Source organism: Anser anser (genome assembly GCF_964211835.1).
Source record: "Anser anser genome assembly, chromosome: 6".
Classification (NCBI taxonomy): Eukaryota; Metazoa; Chordata; class Aves; order Anseriformes; family Anatidae; genus Anser; species Anser anser.
The window spans coordinates 16,588,565-16,609,756 of NC_139726.1; the positions used below are offsets into that span (position 1 = coordinate 16,588,565).

A 21,192-nucleotide genomic window follows, 5' to 3' on the forward strand; every position below is an offset into this window, starting at 1 on the left:
TCAAAGCTCACCTGTGGCAGCGCTGCCTAAGGCAGATGATGACAAGTGGGTGAGCAGCGGGGCTGTGGAGGATACGATGGCACCCGTGCCACCACCAGCTTCTGCTCCCACAGATGGGCCAGGGGAGCGGGTCCGGTCTGGAGAGGCAATGGTTTCCGTACCAGAGGTGGAAATCTCTGCTGCATGGGCCAGGCCGGTGCTGGCTGGCAGAGACCGTAACGTCCTCCCGGCACCTCTGGTGGCTGTCGTGGACAGGGAGGAGCTGGTGGCGTCAAAATCAGTTCTCCTCTCCGTTGTCAGGATGCTGAATGACGCAAAGCTGCTTCCAGTAGCTAAGATACGATCAAGAAAAAAAATACATATGTAAAACTTTAAATAAACAAATGAGCTTTCTTCCAGTAGCACCCAGCGGCAGTGAGTACATGCACAGGTAGAAGAATATGAGAAGACATAAATCCAGGGAAAACAGGAAATTTCCAAAGATGTGACTCCTTCCCATAGAAATCTGTCTCATAAAAAATGTGTTTTGATGCCAGGAAAAGTGCTGTTATGTAAAAACTGCTGAACGACTATGCCTTGCACTTGATTTCACCATTAAGTGCCTGAGGGCACTCCTTGCTGCTAGAACAAACACATATCCTAACAACCCAGAAAAGGCACGAATTTAGTTCAGACCAGGCACAACGCTGAGCAGTGTGTGAAGGTCATGGCTGAAGAAGTGGGCTCAGATTCCTTTAGCACCACAGCGGGTCAAGGAGCAAAGAATGGCCTGAAGGACCTCAGAGACCACATCCAAAGCTGCCTTAAATCCGTTGAGCTGGTTCCATTTCTGAGAAGCAGCATGGTCCATTGGGTACAACGCAGGACCTGAAGCCTAGTCCCCGGCACTGCAGGGACATGATTGAATCCCCACGTGCTTAGTTCCCTTGCTTATGAAATTGCAATAACAACTGGAAATGGTAAAAAAAAAAATTATCATGATTTGAAAGTAACTTATTTTTCTTGGCCTAAGGAAACTTTTCATGGGTGCCTTTTAGGTAAAAACACTAAACCGAATTTTTTCCTCAAGAAAGAGCTGAATTCCTTCAGATCCAGAAATCATGCTACATCCTTCTTAACAGTATATTCGACACAGTTGTAATGTTTTGTGATACACAGGTAGCGCAGGATAAAATAACTACCCTCCTTCTACTCCCCATAAAAATGGGACTTCACCTCTAACTCGAGCTCACCTGTAGGACCTTCTGCAGGAGAGTGAGAGTGTGGCAGCAAAGGGTCTTCCACAGGCTGGCTGAAACCTGTGGTCTCTCTGGCCCCACGCGCTCCATAGGTCGCTCTTACAGGAGAGGTTGGTGAGGATCCGATGGTGCCCGAGGTCCTGGACACGCCACGGCTGGGAGCAGAGACTTCTGTCGCCCATCGGCTGCTGTTTGTGACAGACCTTGGTGGCCTCCCTCCGCTCCCGGTGGCGGTGGCTGAAACGTAAGTGCTGGTGGTAGAGGAAGCTGAGGTTTCTTTGTCTGCCGTCGATGTGTCAGTTGGTTGGCGGCTGCTTCTGATGCCTAAGATAGGATAAAAACAGATTTGACGTACGCATACAGAGTTGCACATATGATGAGTGGTCTTTTTTTCATATGTATTTATAAACAATGGCTGCTTTTCTCAGTATGGGAACTTCAATAGCAACTAGGGCACTGCTACTTTGCAGTTTTTCAAAACTGAAAACAACTTCCACCCTTCCCCTAGTCCCAGTGCAGCTGGTAATAAAAATACACATACATCCAACAGTGACTGATGGTGATACCTATGGGAAAAAAATGAAGATCAGGGATGCAAAACCTACTCCAGCCACAAAGCAGGCATCTTTCAGACTAACCACATTACCTGTAAAAACATGTTCAGAGGCAGACAGCAAGCTGGTGAGCTCCTGGGGATGCTCAGTGAGGTCTGTGTCTCCCTGCCAGCCATCAGTTTGGTGTGCCTTGGCCACCGAGGAGGACAAGGTCTGTCCCAAACTGCTGGAGGGGTCAGGGCTGGTGGCAGAGCTCGAGGGGGACCCCAGCGTTCCCACAGCCACACTGGCGAGTGCGGGGGGCACGTCCGAGCGCAGCATTGCCTCTCCTGTGGCTGGGATGCTCTTGGGTCCATGACTGCTGTGAAAAGCTGAAAAAGCAGAGAGGAAATAGAAAACCTCATAAACTATAACAGCTGGGTAGGTTTTGTCCCGGTATCACTAGGTACAGACAACGTATGTGTGAATATTCAATACGGAAATATTTACTACTGGGAAATCATTAGGACAAGGAAAAAATGGTTTCTACATAGGAACTCCTGAAGTAATTGCTTGCAAAATTCAACTGAAAGTTTTCAACAAAAAATCTATCCTCCTCTTCCAACAAGAATAATATTTATCCATACTTTCACTTCTGTGAAATGTTTTTAAATGTACAGAATGTGCCAAGCACAACATTATTCCTCCTTTCTTTAAAATAGAAAGGATGTATTTTTTTTTTATAAAGACTCTTTAAATAATGTTCTGAGTTATACAGCTAACTATCAAAACTCACACGTGGCAGCGCTGCCCGAGGCAGATGATGACAAGTGGGCGAGCAGCAGGGCTGTGGAAGATACGATGGCACCCGTGCCACCACCAGCTTCTGCTCCCACAGATGGGCCAGGGGAGCGGGTCCGGTCTGGAGAGGCGATGGTTGCCGTACCAGAGGTGGAAATCTCTGCTGCATGGGCCAGGCCAGTGCTGGCTGGCAGAGACCTTAACGTCCTCCCGGCACCTCTGGTGGCTGTCGTGGACATGGAGACACTGGTGGTGTGAAACCCCCAAATCCTCTTCTCTGATGCTGAGCTGTTGGACGGCTGGTAGCTGCTTCCAGCGGCTACGGCACAATAAAAGAGCTGGATTTATACGTATGAAATTATAAACAGATGGATCCATTTTCTTCCCAGATGCTTACACTGCACGTATGGATATTAAGCAAAGGAAGTTTTCAATCTGGACGAAATGCTCTTTTGGAAAGGCATGAATCCCCTCCTCCATTCAGGAAGACCCGAGTTACTGCATGTGCAAGAACCGTGGCTTGCCGCCACGAGAGCACCGCGCTGAAGCCCCCATGGAAAAGTCTACAAATGGTGGAGTAACCAGCTTGCCTGCTCCAGGCTTCCCAAAGCCAGGCAAGATGTGGAAGGCCCAGGGAAGGTCAACCAAGGAGGCTGCAGAGGTTGGGGCTGATCTGTGTTCCCCACAGGACCCCTGTGGGGAACCCGTTATCGGGTCTGAAGCACAGGGCCCTGCTGCGGTGTGGTTTGAGTGGGAAGATGGGCTTTGCTCTGCAGCCAGCAGCGGGCCAGCGGGGAGATTGTGCTGCTGCGGGCCCCCACCCTGATGAAAAGGCACTGATAAGGTCCCAAGGTTCTACCTGCCTTTCTTTTTTTTTTTTTTTTGGTAATGGAAAATGTTGGGTTTTTTTGACCAAATGCTTTTTTCCTGGTCTCTGCCAGGAATTTCAGCTAACCATCAGAACAATAACAAGCACTGAAATAAATAAATAAATCAGCATTTCTGTGGAAAGCTCAGATTTTCCATAAAATAGCCCATAACTGTCCTTAGAAGGCAGTAGGAACCATACACACCCCTACTCCTGTAGCAAGCAAATGCTCGTGATCATGGGCACGGCTTGTGCATCTGAAAGCTTCTCAGGCACGTAACCAGCACCACACCACGGGGGAAAGGTAGCGCCTGGGCAAGGAGCATGGTGGGAGAAGGTCCCTGGCTTCCAGAGATATTTTAGAGATACAACACGGAACCGTGGGCCAGCAGAGCTCACCTCTGGAAGTGTTTTCGGAGGCAGGCAATGCTGTAAGCGAAGGGCTTGCAGAGCTCCCCGTGGCATCCCCAGAGCGCAGCGTGGCACTGCTCACACCAGTCTGGGTGCTGGGAGCATGGTGGGAAGACGAGGGCTGCCCCGGGGAGCCAGGCACGGGGCTGCTGGGGAGCACCCTATGAGACTGTGAAGCTGGGGACGAGGACCAGGCTGGCCCCGCTGTTGGCATCGTCTCTGTGTCTGCAGGGTCTCCAGGAGAAGCCAGCGCCCTCTTGCCTCTCACCTGGCTTCCAGCAGCTACAAAGAGCAAGAAAGAAGAGAAATGAATATTCCTGCTGACCAGGTTAACGTGTCTCGGATGGGATTGCAGCAGCATCACCCACAGCGGTACCCAGCACTATGACATGCAGTAAGTAGGGTCACAGCAGCATTGCCCACATTTCCTCTAATTCTCGTAGCACGTGCAGCTAGAGGGACTGCTGGGAACAGAGGGCTTCTGTCATCAAAAAAGGGATTTCTGCCATCAAAAAAGGGATGTCAGGATTTCAAAATTTGTCTGCATTTGTCTACATGGCAAGAGAAACCCAGACTTTTTTAAAACCACTACAAATGTGCGAGGCGTGGAGTGCTCCCACCAGGACAAAGAGTAGCTGGCAGCCGGAGCAGCTGCCTGGGATGTAACAGCTCCCGTTCAAGTCCTCAAAGGGGGAAAAATAAGGAACGAAAAAATTTAAGACAACCTTTACATTCCTATCCCAGTGAGACACTTATTTCACCCAGAGGTGTTAAGAAAAAAGTGGAAATGGGGACAGGGCAATCAGCACAGCCCCGTCCTGCTGGTGTGGGAACCTGAGCTTCAGCACTCACCGGGAGGGGGACTGCTCACTGTGCCCCCCGCTCCTGGCAGGGGGAAGGCCGCAGTGCTGGTGGGGGAACCGAAATGGTTTGCCCCTGGCTCCCTGCTGCTGGCCAGCATCGTCACAAGCTCCACGTCACCCACGAGAGAGCTGGAAGTCCTCATTGCCGTGTCCGAAATTCTCCTCGCCTGATGGCTGTCAATGACTGAAAGGAATAACGAGGAAAAATTAAAATCCCATCAGTGCTGGATGTGCAGGCTCGGCTTACTGCAGTAACAGCGAGGCCAAACTCTGAGCTCATTTGCACTAGAGAAAAAGTTGCATAATCAAAACACAGCCATGAAATTTATTTTTGGATTCACACCAGTGTGAATTAGACCAGTCAGCGGTGCCAAACATCGAAACCCATCTCTAGGTGCAGGAGCAGTGCCACTCAACACCCTCATGCTTTTTGTGTGTGATAGGAGGAATAAATCTTTAAAGAAAAAAAAGGAAAAAGGAAAAAGGAAAAAGAAAAAAGAAAAAAGAAAAAAGAAAAAAGAAAAAAAAAAAAGAAAAAAGAAAAAAGAAAAAAGAAAAAAGAAAAAAGAAAAAAGAAAAAAGAAAAAAGAAAAAAGAAAAAAGAAAAAAGAAAAAAGAAAAAAGAAAAAAGAAAAAAGAAAAAAAAAGAAAAAAGAAAAAAGAAAAAAGAAAAAAGAAAAAAGAAAAAAGAAAAAAAAAGAAAAAAGAAAAAAGAAAAAAGAAAAAAGAAAAAAGAAAAAAAGAAAAAAAAGAAAAAACCTTAAGCAAATAACCACTGGAGATTCACGTGATCTGGCCAGCCAGAGCTGGTGCCAGGCACCACGTGCCCATCATAGGACAAAGGGGAGAAACTTACGGAGAGGATTACACTGGCCATCCAGGCACTGCCGCACCCTAAGGTGAGGAGCATTTTGGCAGAACAGTGCCAGTGTCTATCAGAACTTAACAAACAAGATAGGGAAGAGGTTTGATCTTCAGGTCTGTTTTCTGTGAGCTAAGGTGGCCAGAGCCCCCATTCCACCCCAAAAGACTTGGGCTGTTGCTCCTGCGAAAAGGCCGCTCCAAACTCCCACCTCCGCCCTCACCCAGAAGTGTTTCCTCAATTCGACAGAAAACGAACAAACAAGTTTGCAGAATAAATGCTTGTTCCCAGGCCAGCACCACCCTTTAGCTCAGCTTGCTCTGCCCTCAAAGCGCTTGCTGCCCGCCGTGCCCATGTGCTACCAGCAGCAAGCTCCCCCCTCCTTGCACAAGGGCCTGCGGTATCTTGGGGATGCAGAACTGCCTTCTCCCAGGGAAGGCAACAGGCATTACACGCTCTACGGGATTTCCAAAAGCCACAAGCACCTCCAGAACACAAACTCATCTCCCCGCCAGGCTCCGGACAAGGGCTGAGGCCGTGGCTCAGCAGCCAGCAGCAGTTTGGGGAGCGCTCTCCTCCCTCCATCTGCTATAGCTTCGTTGGGAACTCACCAGGAAGAACGGAGACACCTTTTGGTAGCTCAGCCTGCAGGTCGCGGTGGGATGCTTGCTGCCCTCCCTTGCAAGTCAGTACCTGGCCTGTAACTGCAGCCCACGAGTCCGCCCGCTGCCGAAAACTCCGGGTGTGCTGGAGGGCAGCACAACAGCTTTCTCTCCCTTCCCCTCTCCATGAAAGCTTTAAAAAAGAAAAGTGAAGCAGCAGCAGCCGCTGGAAGGAATCCTTTTGGGCTGGGCAGACCTCCGGAGACCCACAACCACCACAACCTCTCTCTCTCCTTGACTCGCCTGGAGAGATGACCCTCCCTGGGGAGGATGGGCCAGATGCAAAGTTCTTCCAACAAACCACGCACGGGAGCACCTGGCCTCCTCCGTTCACCGAAGGCTTACAGCAGGGCAGCCCGTTAGCTCGGGTACAGACCCGTCACCACTCATTTTGTCGCACGCTAAGCTGCCAACTGGGTTCTGCCTCTTAACTCCCCACGACCACGGCTGTAAAGAGAAATATTTTACTTCCAGCCCAAAGCCGTCACGCCACCTGCGGGCCCAGTGTTTGCATTTCCCGTTAAAACCAGCAGTGCTGCTCCCCAGGCAGAGCGGGGCTGGGAGCTCCTTTTTCTTTGCAAGCAATAACAAGGCAGCTGGTTTGGGGGAGCCGAGTTACGGCGTGGCCAGGACAAACAGATCAGGTTCCAGCAGATTTCCCAAGGCCCTGGCTTGGCTGGACCTTGTGAAACTGCTGGAAACGTGCAGCGACCTGCTGGGGACCGGTGATTTTGGGTGTCCAGCCACGCCGTGAGCGATCAAGGCACTGCCCCGGCCAGGAGGTGACTGCTGCAGGGACGGCGAAGGCTCAGCCCTGGCCACGTCCTCAGCCGTGGGACAGCACGATACCAAAAACCACGACGCTGCAAGCGTTCAGCAGCGGCTGTGCCACCTCACAGGCACCCTCGGGAGGGCTGTGGCCGCCCCAGGACCATCCGAGGGCGATGTGAACACACAGCAGCCTCCCCAAGAGGCAGCGCAGCCACAACTGCGGAGCCCACATCTGCGGGGTTGCATCATCTCAGCATCACCCCAGGCTCGGGGTGGGGAAAAAAGTCATCTAAACTTAGAAAACTCCCGGCTGGCCGGAGGCGAAGCTGTGGGCTCGAGGGAGGAGGAGGAGGAGCAGGGGCAGAGCCGCAGGCAGGGCAGCGGGGGGCACGGTGGCTGCCGGCCCCCGGGCGCTGCGTTGGGAAGCGCGGCTGCGGATGTCGGGATGAAGGGCGGAGGCCGGTTCGGAGCCAAGCGAGGTTGTGTGAACAAAAGCCGCAGCCCTAAATCTGGACCGTCCAGGGCGCGCTGGGATTTTCAATTTCCTTCCTTGTTCTTGCCCTGAAAGGAGCAGCCCGAGGCAGGGGGGAGGAGGAAAACTGGAGCTTAAAAAAAAAAAATAAAAAATGTTCGTGCTTGAGACCGGTCAGCTCAGCGTAAACATGCCGATAATATTGCTTCAAGCAGGTCCCTCGTGTGCACTAAGCACGGGAAGAATGCAAGAGGTTTTTAACCACATGCACTTAACCCTTTTTACTAATTCTTTCTAATTTTCTCTCCGGCATCGCGGCTCCCTCTCCTCTCCACGACGAGGAATAAATAGGGAGGATTTATCCAGCCACCAAAGGTGACCGACGCTTTAATACAGCAGCTCGGGATGGAGCTTAACACCAGCCACAGCCCTGCAGGCTGCGAGTTTCGAGGTCCCTGGCGTGGGTGGCAGCAGCTGGGATTTCAGCGTCTGTCTGTCTGTGTCCATCTGCCTGTGCTGCCCCGGGGCTGGGGACAGCGGTGTGGTCCTTGTGGGGCTGCTGCGTGGGACCACGACAGGATGAAGAGGGCTGCTTTTGCTTCCTACCCTTTTTAGTGGCTCCACGCTCATGATCCCAAAGCCCAGGGATCTGAGATAACGTAAGAGAAGAAAAAAAATCAGTAATTGCTCTCAGAGCAGCACCGTGGAGCAGCAAAGAGCAGGTACTCCGAAACGAAGAGCACACACCAGTCAGAGTCGCTCCCAAAGGCCAAGGACAAAACGTGTGCTGCGGAGGGACAGGATGCCGTCCTGCTTACCCAGTGCTTTCCAGCCTTTCAGTTTTGGTGTCTGAAGCACTGCTCCGTGGAGGCACAGCCTCCCAGGCCTCAGCTCAAGCCTAGGAAACCTGCATTTTGTGCTCAACTTGCTCAGACAATTTGGGTTTAATCCCCAGGTCCCTAGGATCCCATGGACCCATATTTCTGGAAACCCACCATCCCAGGGCTCAGAGCAGCGACTTAAGCCTCTGGTCACAAGGTCTGGCTTTTGTACAGCTTTTGGCAATTGAATTAACAAAAAAAAAAAAAGTCCTGTTTTACTGTTGAATCTTTGGAAAACACTTTCAAATACGAGCCCACTTCTAATAGCAATAAGCCGTCTCGTGACTACCCGCACTTCCCAGAAGACCCCATACCCATGCAGAAACTCCACTAAAAACTCCCTGAGCAAGAACCAGGCAGCTTGCAGGCACTTAATTCCCTCTTAAAGTCCTCCAGGCTTTTCTGCTGCAGCGGTGCAAGAGGAAAAGTCACCCACGCACTACTCCTCGCTCCTCTTTCCAGGGATTTAAGGTCCCCTCAAAGCTTTCTCGGGCGGGAAGGCAGCAGCAGGGCCACCAGCGCAGGCGAGGGCAGAGCCAAGCCATGCTGGACCCAGGCTGTTGTCGGTGTAACTCCTGCTCCCATCCGAGGGCAGTGCTGCTGGAGACTGTCAGACGGCGCGGGGAGGAAGTCTGCTGGCAGGGCTCCACCGCAGCCGAGTTGCTAGGTCACTGGAACAATAAAAAGGCAAGAAAAAACATCCTGGCTGCAAAAAAGAAAGGAAAAAAAAAGGGGGAAAAATGAAAAAAAAAAAAAATTCTATGGCAGCTCCACCAGCGTGCACAGTGCTGGCGAAGGGGGGACAAAATGAGGCTTGGGAGAGCGGGACAATGCCACTGCTGGCTTTTATAAGCACACGAGTTCATTTATAACCGGCCCTTTCTCACACAAATAAGGAAATAATAGAAACAAGGGGTTTGTCTGCAAGCCTTGCAATTGTTAAAAATCTCACATGGGGCTCACCAGAACAATATTTCAGGGGAAGCCAGCCCACTGCTGGTACGGCGAGATTAATTACCCTCTGAATGCTACCGAGGGCATCACCCCGCATTGTGCAGCCTCCTGCAGCACTCCAGCCCCCCAGCAGCTGCCCCCACGCATTTAAGCGGGCACAAGGTGGTCCTGGGGCTCCGGCTCCTCCGAAAGGAAAGGCGAGAGCAGCTCAGAAGTTGCAGGACCAAATTTTGCTTTCTGAGCATTTAATTTATTTCAGGGCCAGGAGGGAGCATTAGCTCATTCTGCCTGACCTCATGTGTAGCAGAAGTCACCGAACGGAGCTTATTTACTCCTGACATAAGCTCAGTGCCTTGGATCAGGCTTAAACGGAGCTTGCAGGGGAAAAAAGAATAAGCTATGGGTATTCGTGGGCTGGCGTGGATACCAAGAGGGCTGCTTGGTTTGGGACTCTGTGTTTTCCCCTGCGAGGGGCAGGACGGTAAGACCTTTAGCCGGGATATGGGCTGTGGCCCACAGGGGAGAATAAAGCAGCTCGGTTTGACCCAGAGCCATGGAAGAAGTGGCACAAGTGCCACCTAAAGCAGCCAGAGCCACTGGCAGAAGTTCCTCAGAAAAGCCCAGTGCCCTTCAGCAAGCGATGCACAGGCCCCCAGGGAGCATCCACAGCTGAGGCGGCAGTGGCAGCCGTCAGCCCCAGGACCTGGGGACCACAGGCATCGCTTTGCAGTCTAAAAAAAAAAAAAAAAGGACAGCGTGATATTTCCACGTCAAACCCTGGAAGCAAAACAAGCGGGAGCTCTGAGAGCTGCTTCCCGCAGCCGGGAGGGACAACAAGCAGGAAAGCCACCACCCTGCCAAGGAAACCCTTCCCGCGGGTGCCAACTGCACCAGCACAGCTCCCCCAGGAAAGGGGAGTGGGTGCCACTGAACCAGGGTCGAAGGTTTGGTCCCACGCTGGGGTTTAAAAAGGATTGTGCTTTCATATGTGTGTGTATATATATATTCTTTTAGAGGGATTTTCTAAGCAGCATCTCACTGGGAGGGGAGGACAAGTTCTACGGTCACTGGATAGGAATGGGTTTGGGAGCAGACGGCCAACCCAGGAGCTCAGTAACCAAAGGATGTAGCAGGGACAAGAGGGATGAAGATCCCAAGGCCACCAAGGGTGGATGCATGTTGGAGATGCTCAGATACAAGGCTCGCTGGCTTCCTCCTCCATCTGGGCTAGCAAAACTCAGAACCACCCCAAGGGTGAGTAAGAAAAAATAAATTAATTAAAAAGCTTAAAGAGAAATGGATCCCCTGAAGAGATGAGGGCCCCTGCCTCCCTTCTCCCACCCGCCACGAAAGGGCGATGATCTAAATTGCATTTCCTCGATGACACCGTGCCGAGCGGCCACCAGCCGCAGCAATAGCAGGGCTCAGGATGGTGCTGCACCTCCTTCTTCCCAGGGACGAGCCAGCTCCTTCCCCATGGCACACGGACACCAGCCCTGCTCCCCCACCGCACCGACACCACCAGTTCCTCCCATGGGGACGGGATTCTCCCAGTTTTGGCTCCGTGCAGTGGGATGCTGGGGGCGATGGAGAAGGGCAGGGTCGGGGAGCAGACCCATGCCCACAGCCTTGGTATGTGCCTGCAGAGCAGGGACTGCCATGAGCTTAGGTCTAGCCACCCCGTGTCCCTCAGAATAAAACCTTCGCGGTTACTCTGCACTCTCTGATCAAGTTTCCTCTCTAAGAAACATCCCTTCAAAGGGCTTTTATCTGCAGGGTTGGCTGCTGCTTTCATACCGCAGCCCCATTCTGCATCTGTTGAAAGAGCTGATAACGTCCCCGAAAGAATTAACATTTAGATCTTAGTCCTGTAACCGAATCCCAAGCCGGCAATGATGAATGTTCAATGCCTAAAGCTCCTCAGGGGTATTTTCCTTTGAGCTCTTCCAAGCCCGTACCAGGGGTGAGGAGCTCTCTAAGGATGTCTTTGTGAGCCACAGCTACTGAAACCCTGCTCCGTGTCCTGCAGACACAGACACAATTGTGCCCAGCTCCAACCCAGAGATAAAGGATGAGTTACAAGGGCAGGATTGTGCTCCACAATTGGGGCCCTTGATACTGGCATACAAGGAAAGCAAATCACGCGCAGTTTGTTTGCTGAGGCTTCCCCTCCTGGAAATACACTCGCAGCACTGTGCTAGGACTTAGCCCAGCACACAAGGTTGCATTCCTCCCTTTTGTGCTCCCTCCTGACACTGCTCAGCTACCTCCACTTGTCAGCTCGAGAGATCTCACAAGTTGTGCAGGGACAAACCTGGCCAGCACTTGTACGTGGTATCGTTCCTCCCAGAAGGTTTAACTTGTGGCTGCTACAGTTTCCCTGATAAGAAAGTGTTTTCTTACCTGGGATGGCACCGATGCAGTGGAACCACTGTTCAGAGACGCTGTGAAACACTTCCCCTTGAAAACATGTTAGATAAACATCTTTTGGGGCGATCCTACAAGGGGAGATGCTTTCAGCTCCCTTTCAGACCTGCCTTGTGCTTTTACAGAGAGCTCAAAACCGAAACCAAACCCCGAACCTCTCAAACACCCAAGCTCCAACCGGTCCCAGCCTCCTCCCCTCAATGTACACATACTCCAAAAAGTGCTGTCCTCCCCTGCTGGGCTGCAGCACCCTGCCACGAGGCTACCATCGGTTCTGCGGCCACATCCCCAGCACAGCGATGCTCACCGCGGTGTGACGTTTCACGCCAGTCCTCGGGGCTTAAGAGATTTTCCACCAGAGGAAGGGTGTTAACGGCAGCGTCCCGGCAAGCGGTGACGCGGGTAATTGTGCCCTGCAGGCCCGGATTCCTCCTGCTGCCCCAGCCGGTGCCTTTTAAGCAAGCGCCGTGCCGGGGAGCTGCCTGCATGGATGGCAGCGAAGCCCAAAGCTCCAGGACAGCAAATCCTGCACTTCGCAGGCCCCCGCCTGCACAGCCACTGCAGGGCGACCTTGCAGCCCTGCCCTGCACCTGGGGGAGCCTTTGCTTGTGATGAGCAAGTTCCTCCTGAAAAGGTTTTACTTTGATGTTTCGGTTTCAAGCACGCAGGCTGCTTTAGGAATAAGAGGTACGGATGTACGTGAAAACCCCTGAGTGAATCCCACCAAAAACACAGCAGCAAAACAAAGCCCTCCTTTGTTAGCCCCAAGGAGGTTGCCCATCAGTCCCAAAGCCCCTGCACGGGTTTTCCATGGTCTGGACATCCCAGAGGGAACCTCGGGGAAGCAGATCTGGAAATGCTGCGCGCCTCACTACAGGCAGGAGGTAGGCCTGGTCTCCGCTACAGCCTCTCAAATCCCTGACACCACATCATGAGGAAAAATGATGGGAAAAACGCCCCAAAGGTGCACGTGCTGGCTCTGGGGGTATCACCATGACTATCCCTTGTCCTCTGGGAGATGCAGGGACCCCAGGACAGCCACCAACCTGGCCCAGTGAACCCCTCCTGGGACCCACGGCCACTTCTACCCCGGCAGGTAACATCGCTCCCCAGCTGACTTCACACCTGAGCTAAATCAGCTTCAGGTAGAAAAGAAAAGGGCATTTTTCCCCAAAGGTCACCGGTGAGAAGCTCGCTGCCATTCTAATTGCTGTGCAAACAGTTATTAGCTTTTGGGTTTAGGTTTTTGTTTTCCTCAAACATCTCCGCAGTCACCTCAGCCGGCTGGATCCAAGCGGTGAGCCGGGAGCCCGAGACCCGCAGCAGGGCAGTGCTCGGTCATGTCATGAACAAGGTGGCTGTCCTCACGAAAGCAGCTTTAAAAACCCTTTCAAGCTTCACATCAAAGTGCCAAGGCCACCACAAGGTGCCCACAACACCGGGCACAAAACAGCTGCGTTTGCTCCCAGCCTTCCTGTGGCATTGCCCTGCGCTTCCAGCACCAGCGCACTCTTTGCTGGCCTTCCCTTCTCCCGGTGGAGCGAGGCCATTGCAGTGGCCGAGCTGCTCTTGTGCTTCCAATGTATGCACACAGCACGGCCAACAGGAATGGCTAAAACTGCCCCTCAAACGCCCCAGAGACCAGCTTTGCACTTGTGCTGCTTTTAAATACAACCAGCCTGCACTTCTCGTCTGTCTCCTGGATTCGCAGCTCACGTTTTTTTTCTACCACCTCCACAGCCAGCAGCTCTCTTTCTCCCCCTCTAAGCGATTCTCCTATAACGACAGCCCCAGGAGTCGGGGCTTTCAGGAGAGAAAGCCAAACCTTCCGAGGCACTCAGCACAGATCAGGACTTTTGGCAGCAGCGGCCCATCGCCCACAGCCGAGATGCTGAGTGCAGCTGGGGCGATGCTCCAGTAACCGCCTGCAAAACCAGTTAGCGAATGACTCGGCGTAGGGACGCGGATTTACATACAGTTCTACACCTCCCGAGGAGCCCCACCTGCACGGGGGACAGGCAATGGAGAATTCCTTGTGGGACTGGACGGGGACACCACAGCGAGCCCTGCCTGGGGGAAACGGGTTGGCTTTTGCACTTCGGACACTTAATAAAAGGCTTTCTTATTCCTCGTGCATTTTATCCTGGCTTCTGAAGAGACAAAGCACGTGAGACAGCTTCATCTGAGCAACTTATCACACCTTCCCTCGTGTGGCTTTGCCCAAACACTGACAGCTCTAAGAACGAACCACCTTCCCCCCCAGCTTCACACAAGCACACTTTTGACCCCAGCATCCCCATCAGTGAAACCTGGCAGGTGTTTCACCTTCCTGCAGCTGCTCCCACCCCTGCTCCTTCTTCAGGACCAGGGTGACTGCCACCACATACAGCACCCAGCTAGCACAAAGAGGCGATTAACAGCAAAGAAGGGATGGGACCTAGCATCCTGAAACCTGCACTGGAAACCGCAGAGCATCCTGACCCTAGGAGGTCCTCATTTCAAGCAGGAGCTGGTTCTCGTTCCCACTTTGCCATATGATTTCCTGAGCACCCCGGCAGACAAGCTTTGACACTGCTCTAACGCAGGCAACGGCAACGCGGGCAGCTTGGAGGAGCTGAAGTTTACAGAGCTTCCTTTCCTCGAGGGAACTGCATTTTTCTAAGATTATATTATTACTTGGGCTGGTCGCTCAGTAATGCAACATCATTTCCCTTTTGGGTGGGAAAGTTCTCTCCTTGTCCTCTGACTCGAATGATTTCAGCCCGAAAGGATGACTGCAAACTCGCTGCATAATCGAAGAGCCGAAAGGGAACCGTGCCCCTGGCTGCAGCAGCGGGATGCTGTGGTACAACACACGGGCATTAAAAATGTAGGGCCAGTCGTGCGCACACACCAGCTGCACAAATGCAGAAGAGGGTGAGAGGGAAAGGTGGCCAGACGTGACAAAACCACTTTCTACTGCTGTGCACCTACAGACTTCATTCTTTCACTGAGCCTGTGCTCGCAGCCCACTTGCATGTGCTCTGGCTGAATATCTCAGCAAATGAAGCTCTGGTATTTATGGAAACAGCAAATTACAATGCAAATGTTGCAAAAGTGCTCAGAGAAATAAAAATTTGAATTTGTAATCAGGCCTATTTCCACTGAAAATTGGATTCTGCCTTTTATGCTCAGCCGATCGGGAAAGAGAAAAACACACTGTATGACCTACATCTTCAATCGAATGTAAATAACAGGGCCTGGGTTTGGGGTATTAGAGGCTCGTGACAAGCTTGCTCACCAGCTGCAGACTATGGATTATCTATCGGGCGTTATCAGGGGAATATAATGAACAAGCAACCTTTCATTTGCCCGGAGCACCTGCTGACCCTCTGGACAGCCAAACCGCCCTTAAATCTTCCTTGCACCACTCTGACAGCAGAGAGACGCTAGAGCAGGTGCCGGGTTTTGGCCGTGCTTCAGGATGCATTTTCATGTTGCAAGAAGGCAAATTTTTGACCTTTTCATGGAAATAATTCTTTATTCTGCCTGGGCTTGGTCTCTGCTCTCACCCAGAGGACGGCTCAGTGCTGGGGTGGGCAGCTGGCAAGTCAAAGCGACCCACGGCCAGCACAGCTGACCTACCATGGCTTCTCTTTTTTTCATTTCCATTTCCTACCGGGGAGCATTTCTGACCACCAGCCCTAAAACTGGGACCTGTAATGGGGGAAAGAAGCTCCAGAGGACTTCCAGGATGGGTAGGAACTCTGCTGCTCGAAATGAAGCAGCATCAGAGGCTTTTGACACCGAAAATCACATCCCCTGGGGAGGGTCCCCGCCACCCAGTGGGGCTGGCCACAGCCAGCAGAGGTGCTGCAGCAGCTGCCCGCCTCCCTCGGCTTCCCAGCCACACGAAATAATTACGGCAAATTAAATTATCTGTCTGAAGTGGCGATCGCGGCTTGGGAAGAGAGATGTGCGAATGGCTGCTGAAGCGCTGCACTCGCGAGAGGCACGGACCAGCTCCAGCAGTTTGCTACAGGGAAACAAAAACTTCAGGTGAGCCGAGCACAACTGCGCCTTTCCTCCTCCTTTTCTGAAACCACTTCTTTTTTTTTTTCTCTCTCTTTTCTTTTACGCTCTTCATTCTGTACCCCGAAGGAGCAGAGCTAAACCTATGCAACCCCAGGGACCTCTCGGCCCACAGAATAAATTCAGCACCCCTCCTGTGCCACCAGCTGTCCCCTGACATGGTGCCGAAGCTCGCCGGCAGCATCCTGCACCGCTCTGCACCAGCACGACCGCACGGACAGCTGGGCTTCTGCCCCCGCAGAGCCACCCGATACGTACCGGAAAGTCTGAGGCAGATTTGGAGGCAACACAGCACTTTTGTGCGAACAGGCATCCTCATGAACCTCTTCCTTTGCTCCTATATCTGCTTCTTCCACCCACAGACAGTTTCAGAGGAGGAAAGTTAATGAATAGGTGAGCGAGTGCAGAGCGTATGCCCCTCTGCCAGGGCAGGAGGCTCCTGACAGCCAGCCTGGCTCTCCCGGGCTGCAGGCAACGCTGGTTCCTTCTTGGGTGATCTCCTGCCTCATTTCCCGGCCTCACGCTGGGGAAGCTGCAAGGAAAGGCGGCAGCTGGCAGGGGAAGGAGGGAGAAAGGACAGGAGGGAAGGCACAGATGGCAGAAAAGCAGATTGAGTCATCAGGGCAGCCGCACGGCTGGCGTCCCCGCCGGGCACCAGTGCTGACAGAGGGCTGTGGGGAGGTGTGGGGAGAAAAGGGACGTTGTAGGAGCAGGGGGAGGATTCGCAGAGCCAGAGACCCCATCCACAAGGACCTCATCAGGGGCTCAGTGCCACCTCTGCCCTCCCCGCGGCACCACTGTGATGGCCTCTGCGGGGGCGCAGCGGGAGCAGCAGCGTTTGCCAAGGGGGTGGCCACGTGCCATGCACCCCATGCACCAAGGGAAACAGAGGTGCGTTATTCCCATTTTACAGGTGGGAAACCTGCAATAATGAGACCAGAAGGAGGCAGAGCTCCTGACTGAGCCCACATATGCCCCAACTCGGTGGCACCCATCGGGTTGCCTGTCTCCAATGCAAAACAGCTGCCAGGGAGAATCCCATGGTGGGCTTTGACACCAGCACCTCCTATCCCCATCCTTCCCGCTCCCCAGGTCACTTTTTTTTTTTTCCACTCCGGCCTCCTCTCCCCAGGCTCAGCCTGCCCTTCGAACAACAAGCAGGAGCCACCTGCACTGCGGGGCCGTGCCACACGCATTCAGAGGCACGGGCAGGCCAGGGAGGACAGCCGGGCTCCCCAAGCCCACTTGTACTCGCGCTGCTATCTGCTCGCGGATAAAGGGCCGCTGCCTCCCAACCTCAGAGCTGTCTCGAAGCCGTCCGAGATGTAATCTGTGTTTCCACGTAGCGGCGGGGCAACGGGTTCACAAGAAACGTTCCCCCCTTCAAACAAACATTTTCAAAGAACTCCTCAGAGCGGTGCAAGCACCGACGAGACAGACAGCGGGGCTTTCTGCAGGTCGGCCTGAAAGCGGTTCAGGAGATCCCGTCCCACCGCGCCACTTCTCTTGACTGACACAAGCATAGAGCTGTAGCTAACAGCGAGTGAACTGCAGCTGTCGGGACACCCCGTAATTTATTATGCCATTTGCTCTGGATCGAGCTACTACTGTGCTATTTATCACTGCTCCTGGCTCGGGGCTGACGTGATTCACGAGCACCTGTAGCTGCCGGCAGCGCAGAGCAAACTGCAGAGCCCCATGCCCCCGGCCAGACCCAGGGTTTTGCAGCACGAGGACAGCCAGCTCGGGCTTTTCAGGCTCGAACAAAGGAAACGCATTCCTCCGCCGGCTCTCAGGAGCCATCAAGGTCACAGGAAAAGATGCCAGATAGGAATCTGAGGTGAAATTGAATATATTTTTTTTTTCTATCCGGCAAGGGATCTGCAAAGGCTCTTGTCAAATAACAGCTGAGAACTTTGCAGGCAGTTGCAGATTTTGCCTCCGCAAGCCTCACAGCAGGAAAAGGAGTGTTGTTTTCACCACTTCTGGAGGGAGAACTGACTCGAAGTGGCACTGAGAGCTCTGTAGCTGGGCCGGGAAGGGACCCAAATCTCCCTAATTTCAGCGCGGTATCCTGGTCACCAGGCTGCTCTCACAAACACTGTCAGCAGCTTTAATGCACTGCAGGGTGCATCCCAGCCGGGATCCCCAGCCAAACACCTTGCATAGCGTGGGCACATCCTACAAAGGCACACTTCGGCTACCCAAAGACAACCAAAACATTACAAATGTAGTTTTGCCGCATTTCCTGAAGTTTCACAACTTGAGTTTTATACACCGAACCCTACATACCAAAGCGTGGTACTCTCCTCACATCAGGAACTAAGCCAAAACTCGGCGGTCCATCCCAGGCAGGTGATCAGCCGTCCGGACCCGAAACCCACGCAGGTCTGTGTTGACGTGCTGGATTTCCTTCGCCCACCTGCTGCCGCCCAGCACCAGCTCCCCCAGCGCATCAGGACTTAGTCACCCTGCGAGCCCTGTCTCTTCTTGGCACGTGGGTAAACCCGCTCACCAGGAGATGAAGCGAGCTCTGCTTTTCCCACAAAAACACCCAGCCTACCCGCTCCCTGTGCTGAAACCAGCCCCGGCATCACCTGCAAAGCACCATGCCAGTCCCCGCTCCCGGTCGCAGATGTGGCAGGCGAGGAAAGCCGCGACTTTGCAGGTGACCGATGTGCCGCTTTGGGGTGACACAGAGACACCCTGACGCACCTGTCCCACGCGTGGCGTGGGCTCGGTGCCCACCCGTGCACCCACGTCCCCTTCGCAGCTTTCCCCCCTGGCTCCTTCCACCTCTGGAAGGATCCCAGCACCCGGGGGGCTCCGGGAAGTCCCACGGAGAGGGGCAGGGGACTCGGATAAAGCCCCCAGGACGAAGCCACCAGTGTGTCCCCCCGTCCTCATCCCGTCCCCACTCACCGGGGCGGCCGGCGTGTCCCGCGGCGGGCGGCGAGCAGGGGCGGCCGAGGCGGCTGCGAGGCGATGGAAGAGGAGGAGGAGGAGGAGGAGGAGGAGGAAGGCGCCGGAGAGGGGGTGCGAGGGGCAGCGACCCGGCCGGCGGGGCCAGCCCCAGCCCCAGCAGCAGCAGCAGGGTGCAGGCTGCCGGCATGGCGCTGGGGACGGGACGGGGAGGAAGAGGAGGAGGAGGAGGACGAAGGGGGGCTCACATGCCCGCCGGGGGACGGGGCCAGGCCGGCGGGGGGGTGCCCATAGCGCCCGGGGGAGGGGGGGGGGGCCGGCCAGCGGCGACGGCAGCCCGCGGCCAAGTGCCGGCGGCCGAAAGTAAAAGGGCAGGCGGCCGAGGCTCCTCCTCGAGCCTGACATCACCCGGCGCGGCCCCGCACGGCTCGGCACGGCCCCCCCCGCATCCCTCCCCCGGGCCGGCCCCGCTCCTGCGCTGCTTTGACCCCGGCCTGGCCTCCCCCGGGCACCCCGCACCGGGGAGGGGGGGGGGGGGGGTGAAGCCCAGGTCCCGCGGGGGGGGCACCGCCGAAGCGGCTCCGAGCCGAGCCCGGGGGGCGTCGGGCAGCCCCCAGGCTCCAGCCCCCTCCCGGCTCTGCGCCTACAAGCCCCTGCCAAGTAACTTTGAAAGCTTTTACTGGTTCCACAGCGAAGCCGCTGGCTTTTCCAGGCCGGCAGCGGCTTTCTGAGGCTGCGGCTTCTTGCGGGGGTGAGTTCCCAGGCTGGGCTGCACGGGAGGCAAAGGATTTCCCTTTATTGTTCTGAAATTCCCCTTCCTCGCCCCGCGCTCCTGGTTCGGCGAGAGCACAACACCGCGGAGCTGGGGCTCGGCCCTGGCTGCTGGCAGCCCCAAGGAGCCTGGTCGCGGTGTCCCCACCGAGCCCTCCATCCCCACCAGCAGCACCCCGTCCTTGGCAGCCTCTCCCTCCTGGGATGCTTGCACGCCCTTTGCTTTCCCCCCCGAGCTACATATTTCAGGTTCAGGCTGAATTTCCCCCAGCCAAGCAGAATCTGGTGCTCTGAACTCGGCTGGCAAGCGACAACCCACCGAATCCAGGACCAACCACCGATTTGGTCTGCACCCCCTGCTCCCTCTTTCTCCCTTCACCAAGAGAGAAGCAAGCAGCCGGCTACCAAACATAAACTCTCCTGAAGGCCTCTTTCCACCCAAAAGGTGGCACTGATGAGCCCACACAAGCACGCGAATGACAGGGGCTTGTCAGGGGCTTGTTAGTCCCGGACACAGGGATTTGGCATCCCGTTACTATGGGTTTCTCTGAAATGAACCGGCATATCGCAACCCCGCTTCTAATTACGCAAGGCAACATCCCAGCCCTGGCAGCTGGGGCCACCTGAGCGACCCAGAAGCTGCAGGCAGCTGCCAGCAAGCTGCGTGGTCTGCACAGGACATCCTTGGGGTCCTGCAGCCTACGCCAAGGGACTCACCCGTACCTTACAGAATGGGTCGCCTAAAAAAAGGCTTCCTCCTCAGTGTGATGGAGATACCCACACTCAGCGAAGCGATGTGCCATCAGGAGTTAAAGCTGCTGTGAGGAGGAGCTGTAAAGTAGCTTGCTACTTTGGGAGAAGGCCCAGGGAATGCAGAGCAGCAGCTCAAATAGCTGGGGGATATCTTTTCGCATGAAGTGCACGACTCCCCGTTACCAACTCCTACAACAATAAGCATTCTGCATCCTCTGAAGCTGTAAATCCAGCAAGCAGGAAGCGCGGGATCGAATGCTCTTCCAACAAGTCTCAATAAATTCTTCCTACTGTTTTACTCAACAGGCACGTTGAGAACAAAATCAGCAGCGCGTGAATGCAAAATAAACGTCGCTGAAAGAACAACCTTGAGGAAGACGGGGTTGGTATCGGATGTCCCCACCTCGTGGTGTCCCTGCGGTGCACAGCAGGGCCCCCGCCATGCCCTGCCACTGCCTACAACACCCAGGCTGGGACAAAAGCACCGTGATGGGAGCTGGTACCATTAAACGAGCGTTTACCATACAGAAAAAGCTATCCCCGCTCTCTGTTGCGGCTCCAGTCACAAGTAGCGTGTTATTCACAGGCACCTGGAAAGGAAGCGCCGATGTCCAGGCTGTTTCGTACTTCCCAAACACAATCCCTTCCCCCACCAGCTGCCCAATTTGCCAAGGCCTCGTGGCTGTAAATGCCAAGCTACCGCCTTTTCCTGCCATGTCACTTCAGTCCTACCTTTGCCGCTTCAATGAGGAATGTCCTCACACCGAAGAAGCCAACTCATGATGAGCTCCACTATTTTTGAGGTCCAGCTCACCAAATGAGCTCGTTCACTTCTCCCCGCGTGGCCCCAAGCTGTGCGTCCCCGTGGCATTGTACATGGCACCAGCACTCGTGGCAGGGCCGCATCCTGCTCCCCAGTAATGGGAGATTTA

The 21,192-nt window shown here is 54.3% G+C and overlaps 1 protein-coding gene across 4 annotated transcripts in view; it reads right to left on the reverse strand.

Annotated features, from left to right (window-relative positions):
* Nucleotides 1–19,053, reverse strand: part of HEG1 (heart development protein with EGF like domains 1) — a 45,237-nt gene extending 26,184 nt beyond the window's left edge. For 3 of the 4 annotated variants that reach the window (XR_014585728.1, XM_083840640.1, XM_083840642.1), the window contains exons 1-7: nucleotides 18,737–19,053; nucleotides 4,704–4,898; nucleotides 3,840–4,133; nucleotides 2,568–2,891; nucleotides 1,885–2,163; nucleotides 1,233–1,562; nucleotides 12–332 (exon numbers count right to left, since the gene is read on the reverse strand). Coding sequence is in view for 3 of the 4 variants with exons in the window: in XM_083840640.1 (XP_083696766.1) it covers nucleotides 12–332; nucleotides 1,233–1,562; nucleotides 1,885–2,163; nucleotides 2,568–2,891; nucleotides 3,840–4,133; nucleotides 4,704–4,898; nucleotides 18,737–18,926 (1,933 nt within the window). In the remaining variant the exon portion in view is untranslated. Of the gene's footprint in view, nucleotides 1–11; nucleotides 333–1,232; nucleotides 1,563–1,884; nucleotides 2,164–2,567; nucleotides 2,892–3,839; nucleotides 4,134–4,703; nucleotides 4,899–16,072; nucleotides 18,715–18,736 lie in introns of those variants that run through there. The other variant, XM_083840641.1, reaches the window with a different exon arrangement.
* Between the last annotated feature and the right edge of the window lie 2,139 nt (nucleotides 19,054–21,192).